The sequence below is a fragment of the Mustela nigripes genome, chromosome 3, assembly GCF_022355385.1.
Source record: "Mustela nigripes isolate SB6536 chromosome 3, MUSNIG.SB6536, whole genome shotgun sequence".
NCBI classification, from domain to species: Eukaryota; Metazoa; Chordata; class Mammalia; order Carnivora; family Mustelidae; genus Mustela; species Mustela nigripes.
This window is the reverse complement of record NC_081559.1, coordinates 94,856,252-94,883,224: the sequence shown is the minus strand read 5'-3', so window position 1 is coordinate 94,883,224 and position 26,973 is coordinate 94,856,252. Positions and strand designations below refer to the sequence as shown.

General features: G+C 34.6%; 1 protein-coding gene across 7 annotated transcripts in view; it reads left to right on the top strand.

Annotated features, from left to right (window-relative positions):
• The window catches only part of CCNT2 (cyclin T2), a 37,657-nt gene extending 12,149 nt beyond the window's left edge, over positions 1 to 25,508 (top strand). For 2 of the 7 annotated variants that reach the window (XM_059394397.1, XM_059394398.1), the window contains 8 exons: positions 7,798 to 7,926; positions 9,687 to 9,747; positions 11,677 to 11,739; positions 14,891 to 14,936; positions 16,514 to 16,677; positions 21,091 to 21,161; positions 21,679 to 22,837; positions 22,939 to 23,089. In XM_059394397.1, the coding sequence (XP_059250380.1) occupies positions 7,798 to 7,926; positions 9,687 to 9,747; positions 11,677 to 11,739; positions 14,891 to 14,936; positions 16,514 to 16,677; positions 21,091 to 21,161; positions 21,679 to 22,837; positions 22,939 to 23,006 (1,761 nt within the window). In that variant the 3' untranslated portion in view covers positions 23,007 to 23,089. Of the gene's footprint in view, positions 1 to 7,797; positions 7,927 to 9,686; positions 9,748 to 11,676; positions 11,740 to 13,365; positions 14,771 to 14,890; positions 15,256 to 16,513; positions 16,678 to 21,090; positions 21,162 to 21,678 lie in introns of those variants that run through there. The other 5 variants (XM_059394394.1, XM_059394396.1, XR_009403170.1 and 2 more) reach the window with 4 other exon arrangements.
• Positions 25,509 to 26,973: the final 1,465 nt, after the last annotated feature.

The window sequence follows — 26,973 nt, the reverse complement described above, 5'->3', positions numbered from 1 at the left end:
TGACAGTAGTTAGTCCACATAGAGTACATGTTATGTGACAAGCAGTGTGCAAAGTAGGCATGATATTTTTTTTGATAAATAAGAAATAGTGTTTTTCCTAAGGGATTTACATTCTAGTGAGAGAGAGAAAAAAATTTGTCTTTCTGCTCTGGGAATAACTCAGAAAAGTAATCAGTTTGAGCTATTTTGAGATGCCAGTGAACATTTAATACATTTCAGTCTGTTTCATATCATTTTAATGTAATCATTTTCTTTAGAATGTCAATTGTGGGTTTAAACCTGTGCTGCTAATTAATTTCACATTTCTTTACTATTTTAACATGGCTGCTAGGAAAATTACACTGTGGCTCACATTACATTTCTATTTGATGGTGCTGGTTTGGGCTATAAACTCTTAAAAAGTAATACCAGTTAACTAATGAAAAGTACAGACATTTGTATCTGTCAACAAGCTAATTTTAAATAGAGGGCTCATTCAGAAATTTTAAAAAGTAATGATAATGATTCTTTTCTGGCCAAAAATCTTGAGATCATGAAAACTATCATAGTTTCATGCTTAGAAAAAAAAATAGCTTTCAGCAGAGAAAGGAAATTCTGAGGATTTGGGGAAAGTCTTTAAATGATGCATTGATTCAGAGAAGATAATCAAATTTTTACACACTCCCCACATTGTTAAATAGTTTTAGTTTGTATTGCTCTAGCTCAGTGATTGCTGTTTAGAGTGACTAACAGGAGTACCTACTTGAATTAACAGTACGGTTCACTTTATGTAGACTTAAACATCGGTTCCAATTTTTTTTTTTTTTTTTTACTTTTTCTAAATTTTTTAAAAAATTCTTTTATAAATGTATAATGTATTATTAGCCCCAGGGGTACAGGTTTGCAAATCACCAGGTTTACACACTTCACAGCACACACCCTCCTTAATGTCCATAATCCCACCAACTTCTCCCTACCACCACCCCACCACCCCCAGCGCCCCCAGCCCCCCACCCCCGCAACCCTCAGTTTTGTGAGATTAAGAGTTTCTTTTATGGTTTGTTTCCTCCCCATCCCATCTTGTTTCATTTATTCTTTTCCTTCCCCCTCTCAGAAAGCTTTTTAAAAACGATTTATAAGAAATTGCCACAGTTTTGCAAATTAGCCATACCATTTTACCTTCCTACAAGCAATGTGTTAAGGGTTCCAATTTCTCCACATCTTTGACAACATTTGTAACTGTTACTATCTGTTTGTCTTTTTGAAATTATTATTGTTATTATACCCATCTTACAGGCATCCTAGTGAGTATAAAAAGCATTATCTCTTTGTGGTTCAATTTGCATTTCTGTAATGATTAGTGTTATTGAGCATCTTCGCGTGTGTTTATTGGCCATCTGTAGTATCTTTTGGTGGGAAATATCTTCTTATCCCTCCCCTCCCCTTTTTTTAAGGTAGGCTTCATGTCTGGTAGAGCCTGAACTCATGACCCTGAGATCAAGAGTCAGATGCTTAATCCACTGAGTCATCCAGGCACCCCTCTTTCCCATTTTTTAAATTGCATCATCTCTCTATCAAATTGTGAGAGTTATACGTATATTCTAGATACCAATCCCTTACCAGATACAGGATTTGCAAATATTTTCTTTCATTCCGTGGGTTACCTTTTTCACTTTGCTGATATTTCATCCATAATACATGCATTTAATTTACTAGGATTTTTCTTTTGTCACTTGCGTTTTGATGTCATATCAAAGAGAACATTGCTTGATCTATGATCATGAAGATTTATTCCTCTTCTCAGAGTTTTATAATTTTAGCTCTTGTATCTAGGTCTGTGATCCATTTTTAGTAAGTTTTTGTTTATGGTGTAAAGAAGGGGACTAGCTTCTTTTTGTTTTTGTTTGTTTGTTTGCATGTGGATATACAGTTGACCCAGCACTGTTTATTGAAAAGGCTAATTTTTTTTCCATTGAATTAAATGATTATATCTGGAAACTCTATTCTATGATCTTTATGTCTTTCCTTAGACTGTTACCACATGGTCTTAATTATTCTAGCTTTGTAGTAAGGTTTGAACTCAGGAAGTATGAGTCTTCTGACTTTGTGTTCTTCATTTTCAAGATTATTTTTGCTGTTCTGGGTCCCTTGCATTTCCGTAGGAATTCTAGGATCAGCCGGTCAATTTCTGCAGAGAAATTGAGATTCTGACAAGGAATATGTGAATCTGTAGATCAGTTTGGGGAATACTATCCACAGTATTAAGTCTTCAGTAATATTAGTTCTTATTTGTTTAGCCATTTGAAGGAAAGTGGAGTTCTAAAGATTTTGTGAAATTTTTAATACCTGTGCAACTTGTTTACTAATAATCTATGACTGTTTATTATTGGCTGGTAGGAGCTGGGTGTCTAAGGGAGAGTAGAGACTTACCTATGAAGTACTACATGTACTTTGTAAGTTGAAAATTTTTTGTTTTTCTAACGATTTGTAATGGTAACATAGGCTCCATAAATAAATTTTTAAATGCCAAGTTACATTAAGCATTTAAATTCTTTTAAATATCATGTATTTACTCTGTGGATATCAGGGTCTGTTCTCTTAATTATTACTTCTTTTCAGCAATACTGAATACTAGTTAGTCTTTAATAGACCAGCTCTCTTTTAGATGTAATTAGAAATCCCAAATAACATCCAACTTGAAGATTTTTTTATTTCTCAGTATAAATTTTGTTATGTTGACAGTATTACACTCATGCATAATTATATGGGTAGAAAAACAACTAAAATACCAGACTGAGTTAATGACATTTTCTCTAATCCTGGGATATCAGTCTTTTCAGTGCATCAAAATTAAGGATATGGACCACTTAAATTTGTACTGGAATTTTGATCTGATTGGTAAATCTTAGTGATCTTTGTTTTGAACAAATCGACATTTTGACTTAATCTGTTTTCTTCTTTGTTGAGAGCTGTTACCCCCTTGTTACATCTAAGTTTCTACTTCCTTTTTCCTATTCTAAAACCTTTCTGGGAGTCTTACAAAGTTGTACCATTACCATTTTTCTTTAACTATAGCCTCAGGTGTGTCGTTTCCCAATTCTGAGCTGTGATACGTAGAACTGTATATTCATTAATGAAGCCTTTTTTTTTTTTAAGATTTTTTAATTTATATATTTGACAGAGAGAGAGAGGGAGCACAAGCAGGAGGAGCTGGAGAGGGAGAAGCAGACTTCTTGCTGAGCAGGGAGCTGAATGCAGGGGTTGATCCCAGGACCCTGGGATTATGACCTGAGCTGAAGGCCAGATGCTTAATGACTGATCCACCCAGGTACCCCAAAAATGAAGCTTCCTGAAGGCACAGGAAAATAGTTATCCTAGTCCTAGTGGAGGAGGTGGTTTGGGAGCAGTTGAGTAACAGGGCAGAAGTGGCTTCACCAGCCTATAGGGCCTAAAGATGAAACATAAGAAGAGATTAGAACAAGCCTACTGATGATATATTAGCCCCCCCCCAAAAAAGGGAGGGGGGCATTTTCTTTGTTTCTGTTAGGGAGTCTTTTGGATTAGGAAATTTTAAGTTGAAGAGTAATAAAACAGTTGTAGCTAGTTCTTAACTACAGATGTACACACAAGGTATATGCACAAAATTAATTACTAAAAGAGTAAAGACCAGAATGATTCATTTGAAACTGACTGGCACACAGCCATCATCAGTGATTTAGGAATTACCCAGGCTTCTGTTAATTCAAACTGACCTTACCTCCAAATATCAAGGTTGAAGCCAGCAGTGGAGAGTAAAGAATGTCAACAGTGAGGGCATCATGAGCAGAAAGGAGAGACAGGGGCCAGGAATGGGCAGGAGGAGAAAAGATGGAGAAGGAAGGGAGTCAGATCAAGAGGTAGGAATGGAAACATATAAAGGATTAGAAAAAGAGAAGGGGCTGAAAACAACTGGAGGGAGAAGGGACAAAAGAAATACTGGTGTATTGCAGTGACTGAAGAAATATGTGTTATCATTTTAGTGTCTGAATCTTAGTTAGGGCTACCATGGAACCTTTAAAGAATTCAGTTTAACAGTTTAACTTAACTTAATTTTCAGTATGTAGAAAGAAAGGAAGAAGAGCAAGAAAGAAGGGGATTTTTTTTTTTTTTAAGATTTTATTTATTTGACAGAGAGAAATCACAAGTACACTGAGAGGCAGGCAGAGAGAGAGAGGGAAGCAGGCTCCCTGCTGAGCAGAGAGCCCGATGCGGGACTCAATCCCAGGACCCTGAGATCATGACTTGAGCGGAAGGCAGCGGCCCAACCCACTGAGCCACCCAGGCGCCCCAAGAAGGGGATTTTTAAAAGCATGCAAAATCCTTTTTAAGATCAGCAGTAGCGATACACAGTTGTTTAACTTAACAACATAATAATGATATTATTTGAGTCCTGTTACTCTGGGGCACTATACTAAGTGCTTTACATACATTGATTCAATGAATCCTCACCACAATTTTATAAGCAGATACTATTTCTCCCATTTTACAGATGCGGAAACTGAGCCACAAAGAATAAGTAATTTGCCTAGGCTAGTCAGATAACAAAGCCAGGATTCCACTGAGGCAGCCTGACTACTGTGCTACAGCTGGCTTCATCACCTCTACCTCCCCCTCTTCATGATTTGTATGGTATATTTCTGTAGAAATTTGTCTTGTTTTGAGAATGTACTATCACTTTGAAATAGTTATACATCTTCTAGGCTCACAAACTCTGGATACTATTTAAAAATCAGTTTTTATTTCCTGTAGTTAATAGTAATTCGAGAAGCTTTATTAGATAATGGAACACAAAGGTGGTAGTGCATGGTCCCTATCCCCAGTGAACTAAAATCTCAGTTCATAGTTGTTTGCTCACTCAAACCAAGTATCTACTCTAATATTAGTGTGAATTCTTTGACTTTGAACCAAGGTTATGTGCACTAATGAATGTTTATTGCCTTCAAAAGTATGCTCACCTTTAAAAGCCACAGACCAGTAATAATATAGCCATTACTTAAAATTTTTGGAATTCTTTTCCTTTCAGTAAGCCACACAACGAATCAGCCTTCTATTTAAAAAAAAAAAAAAGTACCTAACTTGACTACCTTCTTTAGTCATCCTTAAAATTAATGCCTCACATGGATATTCACAAAGTATTATCTAAAAAGGTGTTTTGTTTTGTTTTGTTTTTACAGCCCTGATGGACTAAAATGTTTGCAGGCTGTAGAGGAGGAAATGTGAATGGAGTTAGTGGATTTCACCAGGAACTTTGGAAGAGTGTTGGGTATTAGTGTTGCACTGGAAGGAGGATGAGAATTGAGCCCTATTTAGAGGGAACAGAAAGACTTCTGTGAGGAGTGTGGGTAAATAAACCAGGAATCTACCCTGAAGATCATTCATTAGCTCTCTGAACATTTAATTTTTTTAATTATTTGTAGAATTTTAGAACCGTTCTCTAGTACACATACTTTGTTTCCATTGAGACTATCTTGTAAGGAGAAAAGCTGTGTGGTTTGAAAGTACTTCTTGATATTGAGGCTTACAAGAAGTCTGAAGAGAATGAAGCGGTGACTGGGAATCCTAAGAGATTTTACCAAGAAGAACTCATTGAAGACTTTAGAGGTACCTTTTAGGCGAGTAAGAGAAATCCTGGATCATCTGGCAGTTAGAAAGGAAGTTTATGTATTAAGTTCAGTCTAATTTGACATTGGACTGGTGTCTGTATTGCTTCACTCTTTGGTAAATAGTTCTGGCATGTGATGGCTGGCTTAGCCATTCCCCTTTTAGACATCACTTAGGTAAATTGTGACAGACCATGGGAAACAAAGTATCTTTATAGTTTGCTGCATTTCTTACCCTGTGATATTGGCTCTTAGATTTTTACTGTGGGATTAGGAATACTTGGAATTTAACATCAGTGCCTTTACAATTATATGTGGATTATCCACATATCATTCATTTGGCAAGTATATTGAACAGCAGCTGCACAATGGGAGACAATGGGAACATCAATGAATAATTCAATCTCTATATTTAAGCTGCTTCTAGACTAGTATAGTAGATAAAATTAATAAGCCAAAAGTTAGAATACAGTGAACGTAAAATAATAGAGGTATGTAGCTTCCTACTGAATAAAGAAGGGCACTTCACTCTGACTCAGGAATTTTCCCTAGGATGAGGTAAGCCTTTAAATAGAAAAGAAATTAATCAAACGAAGTAGGTAGCAGGGTAGGAAATTTTCAGTATGTAGAAGAAATAACTGAGCTAGGAAATGATTATCCAATTGTCTTGTACTCTCTGCATTTCAGAAAACCCCCTGCCTGCATGACTGCTATTTAGCTGGTATTACCTAATTTTAGTGTTGCTTAATTAAATCTGTTATAAAGATAACATTAGTTTATTCTAAGTCTGTGAAAACTAAGAATAATTTGCTTTTTTGAGCATTCTCAATTTTTACATCTTTTCCTTGTTTTGTAACTTTAATTCTAAAGGATGGAAATAAGTTGAAAGCCCAAGTTGAATTACTCAGTCCTTTTACGGTAACATTACTGGTAGTTTGGAGCCAAATGCACTTAATTTTAGGTCTGTTTTAAACATGTATACATCAGGAATAGAATTTCTTGAAGTCATTTTTACTCCATTTATTCATCTGCAAATGCAGTTGGATTAGTGAAGGTCCCTTTCAGATCCAAAATCCAGTGGTTAAATTTCATGGCTCAGCATTACTTATAAGTTGTTTTAAAAGCTCAGAGGAAAGAGTTGTCCTTGTATCAGAAACTTTCTTCTCATGTTAAATACCCAAGTCATGTAGCATGATTCATGCTTTCTCTCCTCCCCTTCCTTTTTTGGCATTGATTGTATGTAGTGATTGATGACCCCCAAGATACAGGGAGACTCAGATGTTCGTTTCTTAAAAAATAATCTGAATCTTGACATTTAGAGATCATCTTCCCATGAGAAGTTTCTTCTGTATAATCTTAGATTATTTGAATTTTGGATGTGCCTATTTTCTGAATCAGCAATTAATTTGGTTTATTCCTAATTTCGGGGTAAATTGCTCAAAATTGATGTTTCTCTGTCTTAGTCAGTGTCTTTGTAGTGCTATGTTCTTGTACTTCAATCCCAAGAGCATATAACTTAATAAAGCCAAAAAATATTGCTTATTTCTTGATCTCCGGTTGGCAGTGTTTCTACTTTATTGATTTATTTTACATGTTTATTCCCTTTTATTTTTAAAGCTGCTTTTAGTATTGCTGTAGTGAAGTAATACAGATCCTAGGTAATAATATCACATTCAGAATCTTCTCATTTTGCCTTGTAGATCCTTTTTCTGTCCCAAAAGTAATACTGTGTAGTTCTTAGCCACACAATGAATTGTTGATTAATCTAAAAAAAAAAACTGTAGAAAGTAGTGGCTGTACCTAAAAAGAAGGAAAATTTGGGTATATTTTACTACTTTCCTTTTTTTTTTTTAAGCTGTGGCTTTATTATTTTGCTTGAGGTTTTTTTCCCCCCCTTTACGTGCATTAATATGATTTAAAGTTTCTTTGAGTTAGCCCAAGTAAGTCTTTTTCCTTTTTCCCTTTGGTATTCTATTTGCAAAACAAGTAAAGCAGGTTTTATAGACTAGGGTAATGAGTTCTATTTAATTAAAACTCTTATATCAGTCTTGTTATAGCCCAACTCACAATTCATACTTTTAATACTACATTCCTTCTTTGCACGCCCCTCCCTTAGAAAATAGAAGGTTTTTCCAAAATTTTTTACTTCTAAGTCACCAAATTTTTATCTTTTCTGCAGATAATATCACCTACTGCATTATTTTTGGCTGCAAAAGTGGAAGAACAGGCTCGAAAACTTGAACATGTTATCAAAGTAGCACATGCTTGTCTTCATCCCCTAGAGCCACTGCTGGATACTAAATGTGATGTACGTAATAATAATTCAATTGGTGATGCCTTCCAACTGCTGCTTATTCTTTTTACCATTTAGGAATGTAATACCGGCGAGTGATCTAACAAACATATTTCATGTATGTACATGAGTTTCAGTGTTGTTCTGAATCATGTCAAGGCTGTGATTCAAAGGTTAAGTGTTTCACATTTTGTTGTTGATCCTCACAGCCAACCTATGATATATGTGGAGGGTAAGTCATATCACCTCCATTGTTTGGGTCCATTTGAGACCAGAGATAAATAACTCTTAAATTGTCAACAATGAAAAAGAAAATAGAAAAATCTCTGGACTTGGCCTCTAGAGCAGTAAATAGTAATTTTACAGAATTGTTTCATTGTTAATGCATATATAATAATAGTTATCACTCTGATACTGATCCATAGAGACGCTGTTTTATACCATACTTTCATGAGAGGGTTTTTTTCATATTTTTAATTTTCCTCAAGAGTAATGCTGGCTTCTAAACAACTTTTTCATTATCAGCATTTTAATATACCTTGTTTATAAGTGCCATTTTAAAATATTATGACATCTTAAAACAGAAGGTGGAATTCTAGGCCTTTAAATTCACTTTCCCAGCTCTTGTATTATAGGTGAGTTCCTCTATCAGAAACTTTGTAACTACTGAATGACTGCCAGATTATATTAGTTTACTTTCATTTAGTTAATCTTAAAGTCCAGATTAAGTATATCTGATTTTTTTAAGTATATCTGAGTTTATTAATGACAAGTTTTATCTTTAATGTCGGCTTTAAGGGAGTGAGATACTAATGTTACCATTCAGTTATAAAGAATGTGTGATTATTCAGAGATTGTTCTTATAATTTCTATTAACTTTAAGATTCAGAGTTAATTTTGGTGAATACTTAGGGTATTGTTCAAATAATAGAAATCTGTGTTTTAAAAAATCATCTTGGTGATCTTTTCAAAATGGGACATAAATAAAGGTGCTTTTCACTATGAGTTTAGCCACACGACCTTACGTGAATATTTATGATGTGTTGTTTTTTTAATCACCTTACTCGGTTGTCATAATTTTAAGAAATTTGATAATGGTAGAAATTTTTTATACTCTCTATTCCCAGAGTAATTACAATAGGGGGATGATTTGTTGAAGTAAAAGAGAAGACCCTCTGTTTTCCCATGGGTGTGTGATACATTCTTTTGGTATTTCATATCTAAAATGTTTTCTGTTAACCTAGAGATTTGAGGGTTTGCTTTGATTTATATTTTGTCTTTTTTGAGGAGAGGAATTTCAAAAAAAAAAAAACTCACTGACTTACTCTGACCATCAAGGAATTACCACACAAAATATCTTAGAGTGAATTGTTATGTTTTTTCTTTACAGGCAGGTTTGGATTTGATGTTCTTACTTGAGTTGGTGCTTCCTGTCATAATGTGTCTTGAAGCACAGTGCCTACATGAAGTTTTATAGTATAGACGGGAGGGTTTGTTGTTTTCAGTTAAGCTCTACTTCCTTTCATATTATTGTTGTCTTTTTAGGGGTTATTTAACTTGTTGTTTTTTACCTTGTTTACATATTCTATATTAGAAGTGAACAAGTTTAGATTGGTTGTAGAAAATGGGATTTCTCTGTCACCTTCAAATTATTTCCTTTGTGTTTCCAAACTACCCTGATTTAATGTATCTGTTAATTTTCATGAGATTTAACGGTCCCATGATCTAGTAGTGTTTATCTTAAGCATTTTAATGTTATTATTTTTACCTGGCAGGCTTACCTTCAGCAGACTCAAGAACTGGTTTTACTTGAAACCATAATGCTACAAACCCTAGGTATGTATTTTCATCAGATATTATTTTTGTGTGTGTTCTTCAGTGTGGTGTCCTAAAAATGGAATAATTTTACCACTGAATAAAGTTTCATTTTAAAACAAGGTTTGGGGCCAGAATAGTATTACCTGGTTATAAGGAAACCATTTTTTTTTTAATTTCATTTATCATTAATTGAACAGTAAACATATTTTCATTGTGAAAGGCTGCATATGATTGTAATGTGTACAAATACTCTGACTACAGTCAGTATTTAACGAATTTATCACATTTTTAATATGACATGGTAGTTATTTAAACATTAGTCATCTTTTTCTGAAAATTGCATTGCAAATTTTTTGCAATTTAAGTGATCTCTAAAGATTATTTATTCAAATCTTTCACTTTTTAGTTGAGGAAATTGAGACTTAGCATGGTTTGTCTTGTGTGAAGTCATGTATTACTTCTGGAAGAACCTGGCAGTGTATTATGGGAATAACACGGGCTTTATGGAGCTCTTGGTTTAAAATCCATATGCCTTTGACTTGCTTTTTAAACTTGGGCAAAGTCATTTTACCTTTATACCTCCATTCTGTATACGCAGGGTAGAGTAATAATATCTGCTTTAACATTGTGAATTTGAAGATGAGAGATAGTGTATAAAAAACATGTACCACATAGTATGTGTCAGAAGTCGCTATATTATTTATTATGGTAGTTATTTATTACTCCATTCCCAAACAAAAAGAAGTTTAATAATCAGCCTCCTGTCATTACATACTTTTTTTTTAAAGAAAAGTAGCTTGTTTAAAATAAATGCAACTTGTTTGATATTTTTATAGCATAAAAAGATACAAAAATAAAAGTGAGAATCTTATCTCCAAATCCAATAATTTAGCATGTTACTGCTTTATGAGATTATATAAATATGAAATTTACAAAGATTTGTGTAATGAAGGTTAAAAGAAAAATTATATTAAGGTGAAGTTTGTATAATAAAGGTTAAAAGGAAAATTAAGGGGAATTATTTTAAGTTAGAATTTATAAGCTGTACTTCTGTGGCTTTGATTAAAGTATGATTTTGTGGGTTTAATTACAGTAGAAATACAAGTAGATCACACAACAATTTTAAAAATCTGGATTACCTGTTTGTCAGAATGTTATTTGTTTACTTCTCCTGAAGACACTAATGTGACCTCCACTTTTTCAAAAAAGGAAAAACCCAGCCCTCCCTAAGGGTTATTTAGACATGGAAAGCTCTTTCAGCATTTTATCTTTGGTTTTAGAACCTGATTTAAAGAATCTTGAGGCTACAAGTTTAACTTACAAGTCTTAACTTTAATTAAGTTAAAGTCTTAACTTTAACTACAAGTCTTAACTTTATCATAAATGTATGTAATTGATACGTATGTACATACATAAATGAAATGTGATTGTAAACTAAGTGGTTGAAACCCTTTCATCTACGACATACTAAGAAAATAAGACGACTCTAAATCATTTAAAAGATTTTTCTCCCACTATGGGCCAGGGATTATATTTATGAAAAATACTCTTTACATCTTCTGAAAGAGTTGTAATACACTTTTAAAAATATGTTATGTAGTTGAAGTCTTTGCTTTATATTTTTATTTTCTGTAATTTTAGTTTGTTTTTAATGTGAGGGTAATCTCAAGGTAATCATAATTGAGAATTTTTAATAAATACCACCCAAATCTGCAAATAGCTTTGTTAACCAGTTTTCAGTAAGTGGAACATTGTTTTTAGAAGAAATTATTTCTTGTCATTGAAGGTGTGTAATGAGCATGTCAGTGATAGAAAATAACTTTGTCTTTGGATCTTTTTAATAATGAACAATATATTATACATTTATGGTTGTGCCGATGGGTGGCATTTCTCAGGCAAGTATTGTAGTGTGGTAAGTGATTGGGAAAAAAGTGCTTTTCATTTCAGGTTTTGAGATCACCATTGAACATCCACACACAGATGTGGTGAAATGTACCCAGTTAGTAAGAGGTAAGTGATCTTTGAAACTTCTAAATTGTTAAAGCTTTTTATTATTTGAATGAGTTTTATCAAAATGGGGAAATGTCATTTTGAAGCAACATTTTTTGGTGTCCTGCATCTGCATATTTATTTACTTCTGCATGTGTTTCTACCTGGCAAATTAGCGGCCTTTAAACTTATAGGAGAATCTCCTTTCACTGAAAAATTGGAGGGCCTCCAAATATTAAGACTCTCTTCACTTCCCCATTAGGCTAAGCCAGTCCCATTTCATTTAATATTTAAGAAGTTGGCTATTAACACATACACACAGAAAATTTCTGGTCTGTCTGAAGCTTCCATTGACTTCTAGAAAAGTTATTACAGTTTAAGAATTTGGAGACCATCCTCAGATCTTTCAGATTAAAATTGTCTTAGCAGATTTGCCATTTTGGAAATACTTTCCCCACGTTCATTTGAGCAAAATTGACTTAATACATTCTTCAAAGTTCTTTAGTATTACTAAAAATAATTTCCTTTTTGTGTGTAATGGGGAAATACATAGTATGCTACAGACAGCATGTAATGTGCCTATTAAACCTTTTAAAACAGGAGTAGGAACTTTTTGTATTATTTGCTTTATGACTTATAAAGTGTGTGGTATACATTTTTCTGCTCTTGTTAATGAATCCTACATATCTGTTCTTGTATCCCTAGAAATACTTTACACAGTTGCATGTTGTTACACTATTTCTTACTTCTACTTTCCTGTTTCCCATTTGAAGTGTTAATGTACTAAGAGCAACTACTTGGAACTTTCGTTGTACCTTTTTCTATTACTTTTTGAAAGTGAAATTTTGCAGTTTCATTCTTTTACCCCCAGACTTTTTTCCTTAGGTTTATTCAAAACAAAATGGGTAAGACTTTTAAAGGCTTTTCTTTGTTTTTTAGTGTTTTACCTGAATATTCTCACATTTTATTCATTCTAAATTGAATTCCTATACCTGGTAGGATTTTATTATGTTAATGGCTACATTTAAAACAAACAAACCTGTTATTACAGTGGCATTGTTGAGAAATGGACTTCTGAAAGTCCCGTTAATATTTTATTATTCTAATAACTAGTACATGTTATGACTTGTAGAACATATTTAATTATGGTTCCTGTACTTCATGGTTATTGGAATATAATTTAGAGCACATTTTCATCCCAGAATTACAGTATAGTCTAGAATTATATTAGATAACTAGTGTATGTGTTTGAATTAAGGGGAAAAAAGGCTTTAGAGTGGTTTTCCTGAAAACTTGAAAGAATAAGCTATTTTGTGAAAATAATGAGGAGCCATGTAACTTTGCTTCAAGCCTAATGAAAAAAGTTAATGAAGAAAGATATTAGGTTAAAATTTATAGAGGTACCTAGTAGGAGATGAAACTGGATTTTTAGCTTAGCATCATTGTGAAATTTGAGTCCTGATCTTTAATCAGAGTTTAGTAGCTTTTGTACATGTGGCTCTATATCTAAAGCTAGAGACACCAAGTCCAGTCATTTACAAAGTTGGTTAGTAAGTTTTTTAAAATTCAGAAAAACTACAAATTTGGTGTTTTATTCAAAGTAGAATATTTAAATCTAATTTTTTGTTGTTAATGCTTAAAATGTGACCGATTGTTAAATTTTAATACAAATCTTAACATATGTTTAACTTCCATTTTGTCTGACTAACATTTTCAGGTAACTGTAGTTTACATCTTACTCATTTTAAAAATATTCTTTTATGTTTGCTGTCTGTTTTTCTTTGCTCTGTTAAAATTTTCAGCTAACAAAAGAACATTTTTCCTACATTCTTCCTCTATTGTACACTGTTAAGAGGTTATTGAATTTAGGTATATTTTGAGGTAAAAACTGCTATGGCAATTTAAAATTATTTTTACTTCCTTCTCTACATATTTTGATTCTTTGGAGGTATGAGGGGTGGTAAATGGTTTGGTTTCTTTAAAGTTCTTCCCACCCCCCACCCCCTCTGGAGATGAGAAAGTTGATATTATGCTACTTTGCTGCAGAATTGGCTAATGTCATTTTACAGGGACCTTTCATTTCTGTGATTTCTCCTTCCCTCCCCACCAGGAAAGAATGCCATACATAAGTCACACTGCCTCCAAGACATCTGATGCTTTGACACTCTTCCTTAGCACAACTCTGCTAAGCCCAAATCCCTTTTGTATACCTTATGTTCGTGATCCACATGGGGCAGCAGGGATTACAGGTGCCATGAAAAAAATAGAGGGCAAATGTGAGGCCTCTTAGAGAGGGGTGAGTTGAGGTGAACTGATCAGATCCTAGGTGAGCAGAGGGGAAAGGTGCATCAATGATTATGAATGTAATTGGGGGAAACGGGAAATTAAAGCAAAGAATCCCTGTTGGGAAGAATAAGAGAGCAGATAAAGTGAGCGGGGGACTGTTTTCAATTTCAATGTCTTAAAAGCTAGTTGTTAAATTGCTTTTCCTGTGGGGACCAGTGTTGGAGCATCCTGATTCCCTAGAGTACTTACATCTTTTTCTAAAGTTGACAATTGGATTCTGTAAGAAAAATACATGCGGTGGAGTTTTCTATATCTACGCCCTTAGGATGTTTCTAGTTTGTTTATTCCTTGTTGATGCTTAGTAGCATAAAAAACTGAGCAGTTCATGCTCTCTTGAATTTGGGGGGTGGAGGGTTTGTTTTGTTTTCTTTTCTTTGGATGGAAGTACTTAAGCCAACTTAAATATGATGACTGAGGATTAAGTCTGGCAGGCACCTCTTTGTATTTTGTATTAGACTTCAAAATCTTTTCTTCTTCTTCTTCTTCTTTTTTTTTTTTTTTTAAATCCAGGAGAATGCTTTATTGCAACTTTTAGCTGACTAGATGCTTAACTTAGTAACAAGTTTAGCCCTTGTAACTGGCTAGCTAAAAGCAAATCGGCTTGTTTCTCAGATCTTTGGGGGATAGCAAGAAACATTTGAGTGAATGTTGTTGAAGATTTTCAGTAGTATAGAAAATGATGGCGCTCTTGTGATATTTGTAAGTAGTAAGTAAAATTTACTTTTTGTGTACAAAACTTTGAAGTTTTTGTTGTGTTGAGAACTTTTTGATGGTAGCACAATAAAGCTGATAGTATTGTCTTCGTTTTTTTTTTCTTTTCTTACAGCAAGCAAGGATTTGGCACAGACATCCTATTTCATGGCTACCAACAGGTTGTTATCCTGACCCTCTTTGTTGCACTGTTGTAGCACACTATAGCTTCCTTTAATGCAGGGCCCCCTCAATGTGTCTCTTACCCTTGTTGCAACAGGAGACTGGACCATCTACTGTGGTGGTACCTTCCTGTCTGCTTTGCGGTGTATTGTACAAGGGACTTTTGGCACAGAGGGGTTAAATGCACATTGTGAAGTGTAGTGGTGCTTTCTGATGACATATTCTCGATTTGTGAGTGCATAAGTCTAAAATTGGTAGCCTGAATAGCAGCTAAAGATTACAAAGAGCTAAACTTAACGTAGAAATTCGAGCAACTTGGTAAGTATAAAGCTATTTCTAGTTTACAATTATAGTTAAATGACAATTTTTTAAAATTTCACATTGATCCAGTCTTAACTTTAAAATAATCATTAAAGTTTTTTTAATAAATAAAATTTATATAACTTGGGTTTTTCTTCCAGATAATACCCACTAGTTGTAAATCAGAAGTAGCCAAGTCCTGTCAGTGCCTAGATTTGACTAAGTACAATTTTTACTTTAAAAAAATTTGCTTCCTTTTCAGTTTATATAAAAAATAGTGTGGGTTTGTGGTTGATAAACATTTTTCATCAATTCTGAACTGAACTGGAAGAATAATTTTTTAAAACCTTTAATACATAATTCTGTTCTAGGTTGATTATATTAATGCTTTCAGTTTGTTTTTTAAATGGGTTGTTTGGGAGGAGGGGACCAAACTAGCACTGTGTGTTCCTAACTTTCTTGTGACACTGTTAAGTTTTATGTAAAGCTTTGGACTGGCAAATACCAATTTATTTTCTTAGGTATATGTTGTTGGGATTTAACCTCTATCCCTAGGAATTTTGAGCAACAAAAGAAAGTACTAAATATACTTCAGTTAGAAAAGGCTAGCTGTAACATGTTATATGCCCAGTTTGGGGCATATAGTAGAAGGAGAAAGGTAGCATTTTTCTAGTACTTAGCAACATTGGGCCTCGAAGCTGTTCACCAAAAGGTAAGTTTTCTCTGTAGCTTTGCTGAAAAGAAGACAGAGGTTTACATAGATTAAGTGTTAGATTCTCTTTGATTTACTTGAGAATTCTGTTTCTTAACCCATACCAAATGGTAGAATTCCTGATTCTGTAATGTGATGTTGAAATTACTTTGTCAGTTTTACAGTCTATTGCTTTTTCTTTACTTTTTTGCCAAGACATTACAAAAGAAACAAAAATACTGCCAAAAAAATTAAAATGTTATACTTGTTTGTGCTGATTATTAGAAATACACTGTCTTCCCCTCTTATAAAGAAGTAAATATACTTCAAAATTTAGAAATCTTTATATATTAGTATTAAGAAATGCTCTGGGGAGTCAGAATGTGGAGAATGTTCATAATCTGTGTGGGTTTTTTAGTATTAGGATTTTATAACTATAGTGATAAATTTTAATTAAATAAGGTTTTGTATTGTAGACTTAAGAAAACCTTTTGTTTTTGCTCTAATCTTACTGGTAAATATTTTTCTTTGTTTTACATATTTGAATTACTGTGGTTCTTCGTTTTCACACCTGCTCTACAACAGTCTACACCTTACCACCTTCTGTCTTCAGTACAAACCAACAGTGATAGCATGTGTATGTATTCATTTGGCTTGCAAATGGTCCAATTGGGAGATTCCTGTGTCAACTGATGGAAAACATTGGTGGGAATATGTGGATCCTACAGTTACTCTAGAATTACTAGATGGTAAGTAGAGAAATATTTTTTTAATGTGGAAAACATTTTTATATTATTGAAAAAGTCTGCCTGCTTTTGTCTAGATTTGAAAAAAAAGCAAATCCCTGTAGAGTCATACTTAAGTGAATAGTTACTAGTTCTGGCTGCTCCACCATTTTCTCCTTCCTCTGTAGTTTTTTCTTGATATTAATCCCAGATATCTCTTCAACTATTAATATTTTAGTTTGTGTTTCAAGAGATAAGATACTCCTTAGAAACATAACTATAAATTCATTTTAACAATTTGGTAATAGAATTGTTAAAAGCATAATTACACAGGCAAATGAACAGGATGAAAATAAGGATTCCTTAGCCTAAAGGAAAAGCTAAAAACAAAAACAAAACAAAACAAAAAAATTTGAACGTGTTTTAACCACCAGTGAATATCTAAAGCCCTTTTAGGACTTTTCAAAAATATATTTATGTATATATGATTTGTAACACTATAGGTTGATAGTTGGTTATAACTTACTGTAGAACTTGTGAAGCAGTGAGCTAGAGATATTTCAGGGTAACATTCCATGTTCTGTAGTTCCACTGACGTGTGTCATTATTGCCTTTCGTTATTAAATATGAATTGACAAAATTAGGGTACAAATACTATAAATTGTGAACTTGGAACTAGATCTCTCTTAATAAGAAACTTCTCTGGTAACAGATAAGAGAAGCTGACCATAGGTAGGAGAGATTCTTGGGGATTAAGACATTTTAACCAGGGGCGCCTGGGTGGCTCAGTGGGTTAAAGCCTCTGCCTTCAGCTCAGGTCATGATCCCAGGGTCCTGGGATCGAGCCCCACATCGGGCTCTCTGCTCGGCGGGGAGCCTGCTTCCTCCTCTCTCTCTGCCTGCCTCTCTGCCTACTTGTGGTCTGTCTGTCAAATAAATAAATAAAATCTTTAAAAAAAAAAAAAAAGAAAAGAAAAAAAGACATTTTAACCAAATACTGTAGATTTCAGAAAGGAAGTAGATTACACTTCTTACTGAAGATATAAACTGTATGTTAGATTTTCAGCCTGTTCTTCTGTGGGCTTTCCCTAACTTTTGTTGCAAAATTGAAGCTAATGGGAAAATAGGATTTGTATCTGTTGATACTGAGGACATCTGTTACATAGAGACCTCTTTGGGTTTCACATGTGATCTTCCAGTAAAATCTCAGCATGTTTCTATAACCTAGATGTTTGTTTTCTGTGAAGGGCCAAAAGTAACTCTTTTTAGGGTTTAGGTCCCTTCTGTCTATGCCAGCTATGCAACCCTGCCCCTGTTGCTGGGAAGCCACGATAGGCAATCTATAAATGAATAGGTGTGGCTGTGTCGCAACAAAACTTTGTTTCCAAACACAGGGTACAGGTCTATGTGCAATATTGCCCACCTTTCTGGTAAAATAAGCTTCCTTTTTAGATTTCTTGATTTTAGGGGTTTTTTTCCCCTCCCTGAAAATTTTCTCAAGAGTGTGTAGCTCATGCTGTATTACTGCCACTTAATTATGCTCTTTTCCTCACATTGCCAGAGGCTTTTTTGTTTGGGGGTTTTGGGGGGTTTGTTGTTGTTGTTGTTTTTAAGTTTAACAAGAGAGGGAGGGAGGGGCATGGGTTGCTCAGGCAGTTAAACGTCTGCCTTCAGCTCAGGTCATGATCTCAGGGTCTTGGGATGGAGCCCCACATCAGGCTCCCTGCTAAGCCTCACACTCTCCCTCTGTGTTCTCTACACCCCTGCCCCAAATAAATACTTAAAATCTTTTTTAAAAAGAGAGAGAGAAGAAAATCTTCAGTGAGTGGAAATGACATCTTCTAAAAGCCAGTGGGGGCTTTTTTTCATCTATGACTTGAAAATTAAGTTATCTGTGCCACCATCTTACTTCAGCAGGTAACAGATAAGATAAAGTAGGTATAATCGGAATAAAAATAATTTATATACATGATCCTAAAACAAAGTTCGCAAAAAGCAGGTAATCTGCCTCTTACAGTTCTCATAAGTTATAGTTAAAGTTGGTTTTTTTTTTTTTTTTTGACACAGCAGAGGCCACCTAAAAAATCTCTCTGTTTCCATTCTGAAAAGGCTCAGGTCTGTTACTCATTTGAAGAGCCACTGAGGAGGAATCTGGGACATTTAAGACATTGACAGTTTCAGCATTTCGTATAGCATTCTTTGTGTTTTAATCACAAAAAAATGTAACAGTTTAAGACACTAAGATACATCTGAATTTTAGCCTGGTGTCTAAAAATCAGTATTCACTAAAATAATTCATTTATGGGGCACCTGGGTGACTCAGTGGGTTAAAGCCTCTGCCTTCAGTTCAGGTCATAATCCCAGGATCCTGGGATCGAGCCCCGCATCTGGCTCTCTGTTCAGCAGGGAGCCTGCTTCCCTCTGCCCTCTTGCCTACTTGTGATCTCTGTCAAATAAATAAAATCTTAAAAATAATAATAATAATTCATTTAATGACTATTGCAAAAACAGCATTGGCTTGGACTTGGCCTACCTGTAACATTTGTTGTTGTTTTGCAGTTTGTTTTTATTCTATGATTAATAACAGACCTTCATGTGTTTCTTGCATTTTGAATTTTTTTTTTCTGTATACTAGTTTGGAAGGGAAAACTGGCTCTGTTTTAAGCATCATCTATGGTTGTTGTGCACTTAAGTAATATATTAGCAGTGGTTATTTGACAGATTCTTAGTACCAAGTATAAAAATGTGGGGTTTTTTTCAAATTAGGAAGGATAGTAGTCCAGGCATTAGATTGTTTTCACTCAAATTGGATCAAAAAGTTCACAAGCAAGTTTAAGTTGTCACAGCTTATGAACATATAATAAGTGCTGAGTTTTTGCACATTTTTTCTTAAAGAAAAATTTTGTATTGTCTTCATTTTCATTATCAGTCTTGGCATGTTTGCCTAGAATCATTTATAGAGAAGCTTACTGTGCGTACTAAAAAATAATATATGAATCTATGTCTATTAAATTGGCATGACTAATATTATGTGATACTGTAATTCATTTGACTGGTATGGATATTTGTCTTGAGTGGTCAATAGCTCTATTCATAGCACTGTTTTGGAACCACACTGCCTTGGAAAAGTGAGTCATCTCACTGTAATCCCAAATTTAAGAAAAAAGTGAGGTAAAAATACATGACCAAGGTGGTTTTACTACTGTGTTAATAGTAATAATTACTAGGAGTCTATGAGTATAGATGGAGGAATTTTTTTCATTTAACTTTGAAATAATTCTAAACTTAAACTACATAATAATACAGTTTCTATATACTCTTTACCTGGTTTCTCTAATGTTAACATCTTATATACATGGTTATCAAAACCAAGAAATTAACATTGTTACAATACTGTTACCTAACTGCAGGTTTTATTTTATGTCCTGAGTTTTTCTATTCTAAGATCCCATGTTCCATTTGCTTGAAATGCCCCTTAAATCTCTTCTAAATTAGTCAGTTTTTCTATTAGTCATTTTCTTTTATGACCTTAACGCTTTGAAAAATAATGATGAGGGGCACCTGGGTGGCTCTGTCGGTTAAGGGTCTGCCTTCAGCTCAGGTCATGATTCTCAGGGTCCTGGGATCAAGACCCATATCACACTCCCTGCTCAGCGAGGAGCCTGCTTTTCCTCCTCTCTCTGCCCACTCCACCGATTTGTGCACATGTGCACAAACGCTCCCTGTCAAATAAATAAAATCTTCTGGGAAGAAAAAAAGGAAAAAGAAAGGCCAGTTACATTATAGAATGTTCCTCAGTTGAGGTTTGATATTTCTCAATATTAGATTGAAATAATGCATTTTGGGTAGGAGTACCACAGAAATGGAAAAAGGGTTTACCTTGCCCTGTGCATCTTCTCAAGGGTTGTTTTTTGTTTTGTTTTGTTTTGTTTTCCTCAAAGGATTTACCTTATTACTGGTAATAACCATGATCACATAGTTAAGGTGGTATCTGCTGGGTTTCTCTGTTTTAAAGTTACTGTTCTTCTCTTTGTAATTAAATATCTTGAAGAAGGTATTTTAGGATTATACATATATCTTCTTTTTCCTCCAACTTTGTCCATTAATTTTAAAGAATCTATTGATAGATCTTGCCTGCAATAATTTCTATGATGTTTGCTTAATGAAGATTTTCTGTTTGAGGGGAATTTTTTAATGCTACTAAATTTTCCAGAGATTCTAAGCATGGGGGTGTGGGGAGAGTGATTTTTTTTTTTAAGGGATTAATCTTTGAAAATAGCAGTTCAGATCTATGTCTACTATATTTGCTGAAGATTGAATAGAAGGGTGACAGTGAAGTAGATGAACTCTTGAGGCCCCTTTTTAATATTGCCCACTTGAGAGAACTATGAATCCTAAGGACACCTTCTAAGCTTTAAATTTAAATTTTATTTTTAGAGCTAACACATGAGTTTCTACAAATATTGGAGAAAACACCTAATAGGTTGAAGAGGATTCGAAACTGGAGGGTAAGAGAATTGGCAGGGTTTAATAGAATATCAGTTTGTCGCTTATCTAACGATTACATAGCTGACCAGTTTGAATTTTTGGTGAAATATTCTTATTTCCAGTATTCCTAAATAATTACAGTGTATCGTAAGCTGCATACCCTCATAGTTTATTCAGCTGCTGTGTCCAGTGGACTTTGTTAACTAAGTACTTTATAAATTTTGTGTTTAATTTCACGGTGATTATAATGGAAATATTCTCCTTATTTTTCAAATGGGCAAACTAAAGCCTGGACAAGTTAAATTACTTTCGCAAATGCTGGGCCAGGATTTAACCTATATCTAACTCCAAAACCAGTGGTTTCCACTTTTTATAGCCTTCTGTGCCTCTAAGTGAGACATTTATTTACTGGCAACAAAAAGCCTTAAACCTCAGGTGATTTTGTTTGCATATGTTTAACATAGATTTTTATAAAGTAAGGAAATTTGTATTAAATTCCTTTGCTGTCATTGCTTCTTTTGTGTTTTATTTAAATAGGCTAATCAGGCGGCTAAGAAACCAAAAGTAGATGGACAAGTTTCAGAAACTCCACTTCTTGGTTCATCTTTGGTCCAGAATTCCATTTTAGTAGATAGTGTTACTGGTGTGCCTACAAACCCAAGTTTTCAGAAACCATCTACATCAGCATTCCCTGCACCAGTACCTCTAAATTCAGGAAATATTTCTGTTCAGGACAGCCATACATCTGATAATTTGTCAATGCTAGCAACAGGAATGCCAAGTACCTCCTACAGTTTGTCGTCACACCAAGAATGGCCTCAACATCAAGAGTCAGCACGGACAGAACAGATGTATTCACAGAAACAAGAGACATCTTTGTCTGGTACTCAATACAACATCAACTTCCAGCAAGGACCTTCCATATCAATGCATTCAGGATTACATCACAGACCTGACAAAATTTCTGATCATTCATCCATGAAGCAAGAATATACTCATAAAGCAGGGAGCAGTAAACACCATGGGCCAATTTCTGCTACTCCTGGAGTAATTCCTCAGAAAATGTCTTTAGATAAATATAGAGAAAAACGTAAGCTAGAAACCCTTGATCTGGATGTAAGAGATCATTATATAGCTGCCCAAGTAGAACAGCAACACAAACATGTGCAGTCACAGTCAGCCAGCAGCAGTTCTGTCACTTCTCCCATTAAAATGAAAATTCCCATCACAAGTACTGAAAAACCTGAAAAATACACGGCAGATAAGAAGGAAAAGAGTGGATCGCTGAAATTACGGATTCCAATACCACCCACTGATAAGAGTGCTAGTAAAGAAGAACTGAAAATGAAAATAAAAGTTTCTTCCTCAGAAAGACACAGCTCTTCTGATGAGGGCAGTGGGAAGAGCAAGCATTCGAGCCCACATATTAGCAGAGACCATAAGGAGAGGCACAAGGACCATCCCTCAAACCGCCACCACCTCAGCAGTCACAAGCATTCCCACTCACACAGTGGCAGCAGCAGCGGTGGCAGTAAACACAGTGCTGATGGAATACCGCCCACTGTTCTGAGGAGTCCTGTCGGCCTGAGCAGTGATGGCATTTCCTCTAGTTCCAGCTCTTCGAGGAAGAAGCTGCATGTCAATGATGCATCTCACAACCATCACTCCAAAATGAGCAAAAGTTCCAAAAGTTCAGGTAGTTCATCTAGTTCTTCCTCCTCTGTTAAGCAGTATATATCCTCTCACAACTCTGTTTTTAACCATCCCTTACCCCCTCCTCCCCCTGTCACATACCAGGTGGGCTACGGACATCTCAGCACCCTCGTGAAACTGGACAAGAAGCCAGTGGAGACCAACGGTCCTGATGTCAATCACGAGTACAGTACAAACAGCCAGCATATGGACTACAAAGACACATTCGACATGCTGGACTCGCTGTTAAGTGCCCAAGGAATGAACATGTAATCATTTGTTTAGGTCAATTTTTCCTTTACTTTTTTAATTTAAAAATTGTTAGAATGGAAAATTTCCTCCTGATCTAGCAGTGGTAACACCTGCTATTGCTGCCACTGCATCAATATTTGTAAGTGCTGCTTTATTCTTCATTCTGAAAAGAAGAGATGATAGTAAACAAGTCTTTATCTCCACATATGATAGTGTTATAAATACTGTAAAAGCATGGAAGGTGCAAAACTCAGTATTTCTACAATTGCAGCTAAGAACATTAGGATGAATGGCTGGCTGCTTCTAGGAATATAAGATGCCTCAAGCATTCATTATTTATAATTTGAATACTGTAGCTATTTTTTGTTGTTGCTTGGCTTTTGAATGAGTGTAAATTGTTTTCTTTTGTGTATTTATACTTGTATGTATGATTTGCATGTTTCAATGATAAAGGGATAAAACAGTATACTGACAACTGTTTACAAGAAAGTGGAGAAAAATGTACATACATTTTTGTATGTTTAGATATTACCATAAATACTCAGGATTGGAGCTGCTTGTAAGTATAACAATATAACTTTATTTTATCTTGTCAGAGTCCATCACTAATCTAAAACAAAGGTGGCACTTTTTCATGTTAACCTTAAACTCTAGGCCTTACTGGAAGCCACTGAAGCGGGGGACACTTCACTACCAGATGGATATGCAGTGCCACAGATGGTCATTTATTTACACTGTGAGGCACTGAACTTTTGCCTTCAGAGCTTCTGACCAAGTTGGCTGCTGAAATAGCCCCTAATTTTCTGAAGGCTTGAAGAGGAAAAAATAAAGTTTACATACTCTTGATGTGAAGTGCATTTGAAATGTTTGTTGGCTTGTTGCAGTACTATAAACACAGAGCTGTAATAATGGTTATGTAGATTACTGTGATTTGAAACTAAATCCACAAAACTTATATAGTGAAGAATTAGTAGGTTTTTTTCTTAATAAGGAACTTTAACACTACATATTTTAACAGTAAACAGGGATTGCTTTTCCATTAGTGTTCAGAATGACACCATATTCTTAAACATACTCCTCCCATGAAGTGTGTTTGTGTGTGATGCCATATTTCTTTTTCAGGTAAATGCAGTCTTCCTTATAGAAATGAAATTAAACCTGTTGTCTCTCAGTTCTTTTATATTCTAAAAATAAATAAAAAGAAAAGATCACTGACTGTGCATTGTACCTGTATTTATAGCTTATGGTTGTTTTCAGGAAGCTCTGTGAGAAAAAGGGGTTAGCCTCCAAGTAAACTAGTGGAGGTTTTACATTTGTTTGCACATCTCAGAATATTCCTGTTGAGGTCAAGTTTGCACAGTCATCTAACTTCTGAACAAACAATAGACTTTAACTTGTTTAAAATCTGTCTTAAACACCAGTAATGTGGCTCCGGTTTATCAGCTAATCTTGAATTTATTCTGTGGTAAATCTTTGAGCTGTTGAGTGTCTTTAGATGGGGTGAATTCAACTTTTCATTGAACTGAAAACTGTCTTAATTTTTTCTTCTATGTATATGAATTATTTTTGTTACAAAGCCACTGATATGTGCACAATTGTAATTTTACTCAAGTATGTTGCAGTTGTAAATATTAGAGTTTAATCTCGTACTCTACCTTTATTTAGCGATTACCTAATTTGCCAGTAGCTTTATGATTTTTTTTAAGATAACTGTTCATTATTTTGTCAATGTTATTTGAACTTAGGATACTAGGATCCTCTTTCTAGGGACTTTGCCTAGGTAGCATGTCCTAACATTTGTTCTTTGTCTTGCATAACTTTAGTAATCTTTGTCATTACATGTAACTTTGTTGCTCTGTATGGCATATTATTGTATCCATAAACATGGTAATTTTGATACAGTTATACTTTTACAGTGGTACATAATCCGAGGACTAGTATAGAATTAAGCTGAGTGCAAGATGAGGGCGGGGAAGGGTTTTGTTCTTGGTAATTTAGATGTGAAACCTCTAAGGAGCTATCATGTGAAACGACATAGGGTGGTCGTGCTACTGTATAATTGGGGATGATAATACCAGGAATTTTAATAAGATTTTGTAAAGAATATCCAAAGTAGTGAATTTATTTTCAGTATAACATAGAAAACAATGTGAATATTTAAGGTCTGTGACTATACTTAAACTTCACTAAGAATTTGAAGAGTTGTTTTGAGATGTGGGAATAAAGGTAATTTTGTTGAATCTTTATTGGTGCTAATGATGGACAGTTTAAAAGGTAGCTAGTATATATTGTTATGGGTCAGTACTTATTAGTACTTCCAAAATTGAATTTGAAATGCTATGTATTCACTTTTCACTCTGTAAATGTAATTCTTTACAATGACTTTATTTATTAAAGGGCAGCCAGTTGTAATTTGTACAGGATTGTGTGAGCTATTCAAACTCTTTAACCTCTGAACAGGATTATAGGTTCTAAAACCACCATGGGGATGAATATGAAAATCCTTTTACGTTTCATTTTCAGTAAGTGAAAAACCCCTATTACTCATACTACCATTAATTTGCTTTCCCCATCTCATTTGCATAAAATAGTTCATCGGCCTGTTCCCAATAGGCTCAACCAAAGAAAAAGACTCCAATGAATGGACATTATTTTTGAGTCTTCTTGTAAGTAGCCATAAATAAACCAAAATAGTACATCAAATTTAGGTATGAAATTCCACATGTGCAAAGTACTGTTAAGGTGATTTACATTTTTGATGAGATTTTTTTTTAATATTTGAAATATTAAAAAGCATTATCTTTAAAAATCCTTTAAAAGAGTGATTCATTTTTCAGTTGTGTTTTCCCTAGATCATAGCTTTGTTACCTTTATGCAGAAGTACATTGCATAGAAAGGCTTTACTTCTACCTCTTTACATAGTTTTCCAATATTGAGCTGTTCCCCCTAAATATATGCCTTAGCTACTTAACAATATGTTTTCAGAACCAAAAAGCAGAAAGAGTGTTTTTTTCACTGAAACATTCTTGGAGGCCTGCTGTACCAAACTGGTACGAACCGGTGTACCAAACTGGAGATCGTATCCCTTAGTGATAAAACCTTGCAAAATGTCCCAATTCCTTTTTGTTGTTGGACCTGAGGTTCATTTCTTAGGTTTGTCTTTGAAAGCAGTTACAGGTGCATCTTGATTTTTCTGTCTGTGCAGGTGCATTCTGGTTAGAGTTGTTGACTCCAGATTTCTACCATGATAACATCAGTGGTTTCATGTGGAATGTCATGAGAGGTGCTTGCATGACTTTGTACCAACAGATTATAATTAGGTAGACTACCTTATCTTTTTTTGGTCTGTCTTCCATGACTTCAGAGAACCACGTTTTGAAGGTTTTTGTTAGTTACCAATTGCCTTTCCTAGCATTTTAAGCACATTTTTCAGTTATATTTGAGTATTTAAATTGATGGGTTTTATTCCTTAACCAGCCTTAGAAATAAACCACTGCATACTTATGTATGACTTGTGTACTGTAGAAGTATCTTGGGTGAATTAGATATGTTAGGGTATTTTGCATTCACTGTGGAAATAAGGAGGGTTTTGTTTTGTTTTAACATGATAGTAGCTAAAGGAAGACAGTTATATTCTCAAAGTATCACCATTTTCAAATTTTATCTAAACAGTAAGAAGTTATTTCTTAGCTACTACTAGGCTTAAATTGCTGGGTGACTTAAGATCTCTGCTGAGAAAAATTTGAGAGCTCTTGTGAAGAATCTTTGATTTAGCAAGCTCTTGCTCAAGAGGCTTTCTTGGGAGCCATTAGGGTTCACTAACTGTATTTACCCAAATGAAAGATCAGTGAATCTCGCATCAGGAAACTTGTGTTAACTGAGCTCACA